At 40.6% G+C, this 7,872-nt stretch overlaps 1 protein-coding gene across 1 annotated transcript; it reads right to left on the bottom strand.

Annotated features, from left to right (window-relative positions):
• Nucleotides 1-1,733: 1,733 nt before the first annotated feature.
• LOC130140540 (UDP-glycosyltransferase 71K2-like) lies at nt 1,734-2,563 on the bottom strand. Its single transcript, XM_056320170.1, has 2 exons — nt 2,444-2,563; nt 1,734-2,120 (listed from the first exon to the last, which is right to left on the bottom strand). The coding sequence occupies exons 1-2, from the start codon at nt 2,561-2,563 to the stop codon at nt 1,734-1,736; spliced, it is 507 nt and encodes a 168-aa protein (XP_056176145.1).
• Nucleotides 2,564-7,872: the final 5,309 nt, after the last annotated feature.

Genomic DNA, 7,872 nt, shown 5'->3' with positions numbered 1-7,872 from the left:
AATCCTAAATGAATCTAGAAGATAGGATAATTATTTAATTTAAATCGGGACTTAAGATAATTTATTTCCTAGTTTAAATTAGGTGTTATTCTAATCCTAATAGATTGTTTAGGTTATTTTTTTAATTTCGAATTTCATTGGAAAAATACCAAAAATAAATCATTTGTCCGTCATTAGAATTAGCTCACGTCGTCGCATGACATATAGTTCGCATGGCTAGGTTGCATTAATCGCATGTCATTTTTGCACGTCATTGCACATAGGTTAGTTTGCATTTTAATAAAGCGCAAACCCTAAACAACATCTTGAGTGCTTTCCTTTGTTAATTAGAAATCATATTAGGATTGTCTGTGTGTGATTTTCTACTAACAATGCAGATGCTTGTGTTGCATTAAGGTACGTCATTCTCCTAATCTTGCAATCTATTTATTGCTTTCTTGGGTGTTAAATGGTGGTTTGCGCACCCGCATGAACACCTCACATGTTAGTGATTAGGTAATAAAATGGATCCAGATGCCTGCATAAATCTTTTTGAAAAGAAAAGGTATCGAAGGGCGTTAGACTAGATCTAGCGTAACCAAGTCCCCGAGCTTAGAATATCTCGTTTGTAGGAATAAACATATCTCCCTATGTTTTATTTAGGTTTCTAATCGACCTACCACAAATAGATTAGTGACGACTCCAAGCATGAAAACTTTTGCATGTTAAAAACTTAAACCCTAAGTTACGAATTGGTAGGGCTTGGGAGGGCCACGTTATCGTTTAGTCTTAATAATTCATTAGCCTGAGAAATTTTAGGTTGCGACACATATCCTACCAAAGGTACCTGACCCACTTATATATCGAGCTACAAGTAATCCAAATGTATGCAAAGAGTTGAGTAGATCTACATTTACTTATCTTTGAACAGGCATTCCACAAACAAACACTCTGTAGAATTTGGAGCTCTGATGTCACATTGGAAATTTAACATGTGCGCGGAAGCATAGTTTTGGTATCAAGAATAATTTGTGGCTTAATGTGCAAGTGTATACATGTGTAGTATGTAATATGTATTTGGTAGAGAATGAATAAGGAACAAGGTAGGATAGTTCAAGGGCCGAAGGTCATGAGATAAAAGAAAAATAGTTTCATTAGCTGAACAAAATAATTTTACAAATACAGTTGATGGAGGTGTTGGTGGAGGAGTGCGTGAGATGTAGGCTATGAGCTCTACTCCTCACACACCCGAATGCATGATCAGAAAGCCTTCAGATGAGCTCGATGACCGACTTTATCGTGCATAATATCTCTGCTTTGTCAGAGATTTTCTTTCATTCCAGGCCACAGGCTCCAACTGCCATTAGTAGATTAGAGTTTTGTTGGCATTTCTAGAGGAGTCTAGGCTTTTTACAAAATGGATCAATATATAAATGCTAGATATTTCTAGAAATGGGATCATAAATTGTCAATAACTTACAGCTTCGTCATCATGGTTACTGAGCAAAACGAGTACAATGACTTGCCAAAGTTCATTCTTCTAGTGAGCGATGCGAGATCCGAATCAATTCCAACTCCCACCACCCGCCAATTCGAATGGTAATTTCATAAACTTCAGACAAATTAGTAAGCATGTTCGTTGAAGATTGGAGTAGGACACCTTGCTAGCAAGAAATAAAGGACAGAGCAAGATCAAAGTGACATCTACGTGATGGTTACAATTTAAGACAAATACTAACTCTTTGTTGAGCTTTTTATTCAATGCTCTTGATGAAGTCTTGAATCAACTTTCCAATAGAATCATACGAAGATCCACCTTCCTTCACGGCGTTCCTCGCCGCCTCCCTCATTTCCTTCACCCTCTTCCTCATCGATGCGGCACCGCCGCCCATCAAGCGTCCAACGGCCCTCTCTATCTCCTCCGCTTGCACTAGATTGCCACCAACGCCACGCCCCTTGTGGTCCAGCCTCAACTCGTCCGCTAAGCCCAGTTCCTTCAACATCACGAAGGCGTTCAGCTGCTCCTCCGCATATATGGGCCACGTCACGATCGGTACTCCGTGCCACAAGCCCTCTAAAATGGAGTTCCAACCGCAGTGAGACACGAACCCACCAGTGGCCGCGTGTCCCAGCACCTCCACCTGCGGCGGTGATAGTATATAAGAATTATCACATTTTACCTCAACTATATTATAATTCACAGAAACTTGCATATTTAGTTATGAGCTAAATAAGTCTATAAGAAAAATGTCCTAATCAATATCTAACTACTAAATTGTTCTTACTTCTTGTGTTATCTAGGGGTGTCAAAAACCCGCTCAAACATGACCCGACCCGAACCGACCCGATCCAAACAAGGAATTTTCATATTGGGTCGGGTTGGCCTTAACTTGTTTGGGTAATAATAAAAACAAACCTTCAACTTGTTTTGGATTTACCTGAGCCCGCCCTGAAACAAGCCCACCCATTTGTCCTTCTTGTTCCAAGCGCGCCGAAACCCTATCTTCTTGTTCAAAGTGACGGACGGAAACCTCCTCGCGACGGGAACTTCATCGTCACCGTCCCTCCTTCCTTCGACCTCCATATCCGAGGCTCTCGCGAGCTTCGAGTTCGCCCCCGCCGAGATCCCTCTCCCGCTTCAATTGTCTGATCTCTCGCCGGCGCCCGGGCGGAGCTCGTGCGATCGCGACTCCGAGGAACCGCCGCCATGGCTCCGCCGGCTGACCGTCGCGGTGGGTCGCCGTCGCCGTCCTAGCCTTCCGGTGAGTCTTCCCCTTTGGGTGTTCCGGTTGGTGTTCGCCGGATGGGGCCGTCGCGTTAAGTGATTCTTGCACCCGATTGCCGCAGGCTCGTTCGTTTGATTGCGTGCTCCTCCCAGTTCCCTCGGGTGCACGATTGCTCGATTCTAGCGTTCCGCCGTCGTTCTCGACTGTTTCGGGTGTAGTTTGGGGTAAAGGGAGTTACGTGTTGTAATTCGTGATTTTAGTGCTAGTGTTGCGTGCGTGCCGAATTTCAAGCGATGTTTCGGGTGCGACAAATGGTGTTGCTTGGCTTTTGATTTTCGTATCCAAATGGGTTCGTTAGCCGAATTATCTGGCTGAGTGTTCAAATTCGGAGCTTTTGCAATGCTCTCGTGGTTCTTTGTCAGTAACTTTCCCCAAATTCTTGCTTTACCTTTATTGACAAGACTTTCAAAGATTCACCGAATCAGTTGCTTCGTTTTCTCGTTGCATTATGCGGAATGCGCCCTGCGCATGATGCCATCTAGCTTGAGTAACGATGAAGGCTGCAGACACAAGCTCTTCGCTAGGGTAGGAATTCTACGCTTGATGGGTGGTAGAAAGCGTAGCAATCGACTCGATTTTTCCGCAGAAGAAACAACGATTGTCAAGCCCCATCAACTAACAAAAATGTAGATGGGGTATGTATAGTTGGAAAGAGAATGTCCATATTAGCCGCAAAGGCCAGCTTATTGTTTTGTCAACGAAGCCTTATCAATGTACTTAGCCCCCTTCATTTTCTATCTTTTGTATCATTTCAATAATGATTAGTAAACCTCTAAACACGAACCCGAACCGACCCGAACCCGACCCGATTGTGCATATATCATGTTTGGGTCTTGTTTCGTCGGGTCGGTATCATGAAAACCCGACCCGACCCGACCCGACCCGTTGACACCCCTAGTGTTATCCATTGAAAAATCAAGAGTATTTGAAAAATATCACTTTTCATACATTAACATCAAAAAATAATAGTGTAAATCTATATGTTATATGATTATAATAGACTTGATCAATGGGTGGGTAACCCGCCAGCCCACCCATTATTTTTCAGCCCAACAAAGGCTTTAGGTCTGGTTAGTGGGCAAGCTATGCTTGGGTAAGGGCCTTAAGGCTAGTCGTATCTATACATTTATTAGAAAATAGATAAATTATATTTTACTAATAAGTTTTTCTTTTGACTTTAAAAATTTATAAACTCTAACAGGATAAAATAACCTCAAATTTCTAATGCAGGATAGAAAAATAGTATAAAAATTATAGATAAAGTAGTACAATAAAATAATACCCTTAAATTATTTATCATCTATTTTTTATATTTCTTTAAATTTTTAGCTGAAATTTTAAAAATAAAAGGGATAAGTGTACTAAAAGTCCTAAAACTTGACACAATACCAAAAGTGCAATCAAATCCTAAAACTTGTCACGAAAGTGCAATTGAGTTGTAAAACTTTAAAAAAGTGCAATCAAGTCTAAAACTTGTCAAATTAGTGCAATCAAGTCCTAAAACTTGTCAAGTTTGAACAATTAAATCCTAAAAATTGTTGTCATTTGTCATTTATCAAGTTGGACAAAGTTAATGGAAGGACTTAATTGCACTAACTTGACGAATTTTAGGATTTGATTACACTTTTTAAAAGTTTTAGGACCGTGACAAGTTTTAGAACTTCCGGTATACTTATCTCAAAATAAAAAGATGGCCCGATGGACAGGCCAGGCCCCTAATGTTTTTCTGTTGGGTAGGCTCGGGCCTGTAAGATCAAGCCATGGCGAGTTTTCAAGAGGTTCAAGCCCGAGCAGAACCGGCCCGATCCCGCCTCGGCCTCCCCAATGACCAAGTCTAATTGCCGGACGATCAAGCCGAGTACTTGGACTAAATCTTGCTCAGGTCCTCTTGTGATTAAAAAGTTATCGAGTATTCTATATGAAATGATCAAGTCTGAACCAGCTAATTGCGCAACCTAAGTATGTAAGAATCAAAAGAGAAATTATTTACTAGGCCCAAAAAGCTGGGCATGATGTTGTTAGCTTCTTTATAAGATTCATGGGAGCACTTTACTGATTCACTACTATAGAGGTGCAGCGATAAAGTCCGTCTTATTTTCTAAAGAGTGGCAGAGAAAGTTGCGAGATGACAGTCTATCGTAAGATGTAGCGTAAGGACTAGTGATTCGAGGTAGAGATCAATATCGGGGGCCCAATATCAGTAGAGTTAAAAGCAGATCAAAGTCACGCCATAGAAAGTCCAAGGGACACATGAAATACTTTGAATGTCACAAGAAGGGGCACATTAGGAAAGATTGTTCGAAGCGAAGAAACCGAGGTGACAGGCACAATGCCACAAGTAGTATGGCTACTAATTCGTTAGGAGACGAATGGGTGCTAGATTCGGGGTGTTATTATCATATAACGCATCATAACAACTGGTTTACTACTTACCAGACTGCAGATGGTGGTAGAGTTATGATGGGAAAGGTTGTGGGGATAGGGATAGTTTGGATTTGGATGCACGATGGGGTGGTGTACACACTGATAGACGTGAAGCATGAATCATATCTCAAGAAGAACCATATTTCTCTAGGGATACTCAATGATATCCAGTGTAAGTATGCCATTGAAAGTGGAGTACTGAAGATCTCTCGAGGTGTCATGACAATGATGAAAGGGAAGAAAGCGAATACTCTTTATCATTTACTACGAGAGACGATGACAGGAGTTACTACAGTTTCATTAGATGAGTTAGACTTTGACTTGACTCAGTTATGGCATATGCGGTTAGGACACATGAGTGAGGCAAGTCTAGCGATGTTGAGTGAGAGGGGGTTGTTGAACGATCATAAGACAGGGAAGCTAGACTTATGTGAGTGTTGCATCTTTAAGAAGTAGCACCGAATTAAGTTTACTACAGCTATCATTTGACCAATCAACCAATTGAGTACATTCATTAAGAGGAATGGGGCCCGTCTCTGGTTTCTTTGAAAGGAAGTGCCCGATATATGCTGACATTTATCGACAACTATTTGAGGAAGGTTTGGGTATACTTTCTGAAGCAGTCAAATAAACAAATCAAGTGTCTGAGAACTGATAAGGACATGAAATTTTGTGGTCAAGATTTTATCGATTTCTACAAGAGAGAATGGATTATGAGACACTATACAGTACCTGAGACACCACAGTAGAATGGCGTAGCAGAACAGAAGAACAGAACTTTACTTAAGCGAGCTCAATGCATGCTTTTGCATGCAAGACTAGGTAAAGAATTTTGAGCCGAAGCAGTGAACATGGCATGTTACCTGATTAATCGATCTCCACCATCTGTTATCGAGTCGAAGACTCTTGAAGAAGTATCATCGACGAAACCTGTTGATTACTCTGGATTATGAGTATTCAGATGTCCTGCGTATGTTTATGCCAATGATGGTCAGCCGGAGCCGAGGGTGAAGAAGTGCATATTTCTGGGTTATGCACATAAGGCAAAAGGCTACCATTTATTGTGCACTGATCTTAGATCACTCGATTTTCTAATCAGTAAAGACATGATCTTCGACAAGACTATAATGCTTCAATGACACTACCAGCAGAGCAAACATATCATGGTATCAATAGTGAGGTGGAGTTTCCAGTGGAGACTTCGGAGACCTCGAAGATAACATAGGTTGAGACTAGAGATGAGGCCGCAGTTCTTGAAATCGGTGATAGTGAACAACCAGCACAGCCACAACATACTATAGTCACGGGTAGACAAAGAATGCAAATCAAACCACTGATACGTTATGGTCATATTAATATTGCTTATGCATTGATTGTAGGTGACGAGGTGGAGATATATGAGTCTTCGTCTTACTCTAAGGCGATGGCTAGTAGTAAGTCGTTGCAGTGGCTTGGGGTTATGAGTGAAGAGATGGAATCACTCTATTGAAATCATTCATGGGAGTTGGTCAAAGTACCAAAGTGCCTAAAGATTGTTGGAAGCAAGTAAATTTACAAACGGAGGTCATTCCTGATGTCGAGGCAGCGAGATATAAGGCGAGACTTGTTGTAAAAGGATATACATAGCAGGAAGACATTGACTACAACAAGGTGTTCTCTCCTATGATAAGACATATTTCTATATGTATTTTACTTGCCTTAGTTGCTTTACAATATCTCGAGCTGGAGCAACTAGATGTGAAAACAGCCTCTCTTCATGGTGAGTTGGAGTAGCAGATTTACATGAGCCAGCCAGAGGGATTTGTTGTTCCAAGTAAGGAAAACGATATTTGTTTGTTAAATAAATCTTTATATGGGTTGAAATAGTCTTCTAAATAGTGGTATAAGTATTTTGATGCTTTCATGGCTAGTCAGGACTATTTGAAAAATTATATGGATAGTTGTGTTTACTTTAAAAGATTGGATGATCGGTCTTTGATTTATTTGTTATTATATGTTGATGATATGCTAATAGCAGTTAAGAATATGTCTAATATTAATGTGCTGAAGAGGCAATTGAGTGCTAAGTTTGAGATGAAAAATTTAGGTGCAGTAAAGAAATTATTGGGAATGGAGATTTTGCATGATAGGACTACTGGAATTTTACGTCTGTCTCAAAAGAAATATATTGAGAAGATTGTGGTATGGTTATTAGTAAAGCACTTTAAACTATCGGATAAGTTATCACCACAAACTGAGGATGAGGAGGAGCATATGTCTCGTGTTCCTTATTCTAGTGCAGTAGGTAATATTATATATGCTATAGTATGCACTAGGCTTAGACATTTCACAGGCTGTGAGCGTAGTTAGCCATTACATGAAGTGTATTGACAAAACTCATTGGGAAGCTATAAAGTGGATTGAACAACAGACTTGGGTATAGTGTATCGAAGGGATAGCAATGGCAATAAGACCACTGATTATGTGGATTCGAATCCTGCTGATGGCTTGGATGAGTGCAAGTCTTTAGTAGGATACATGTTTATATTTACAGGTAGCGCAGTTAACTGGAAAGTGTTTTTTACAAGACCACGTTGCCTTGTTTTTTTACTAAGACAGGGTACATGGGACCAACCTTTATAGTGAAGGAGACGATATGGCTACGTGGTTTGCTCTCAGACTTTGGGTTAAAACAGAAAAGTGT

This window comes from Syzygium oleosum, unplaced genomic scaffold, assembly GCF_021117445.2.
Source record: "Syzygium oleosum isolate NSW1041296 unplaced genomic scaffold, Sole_v2.1 Sole_v2.19, whole genome shotgun sequence".
In the NCBI taxonomy this organism is placed as follows: Eukaryota; Viridiplantae; Streptophyta; class Magnoliopsida; order Myrtales; family Myrtaceae; genus Syzygium; species Syzygium oleosum.
The sequence above is the reverse complement of the archived record's forward strand: the minus strand, read 5'-3'. Positions and strand labels throughout refer to the sequence as shown.

Bases quoted from the DNA above. Each gene is read 5' to 3' on its own strand.
- LOC130140540 (XM_056320170.1), bottom strand. From the start codon at position 2,563: ATGGAGGTCGAAGGAAGGAGGGACGGTGACGATGAAGTTCCCGTCGCG. The intron at 2,121-2,443 runs GTGGGCTTGTTT...TCACCGCCGCAG, and splicing joins GGAACAAGAAGGACAAATGG to GTGGAGGTGCTGGGACACGC.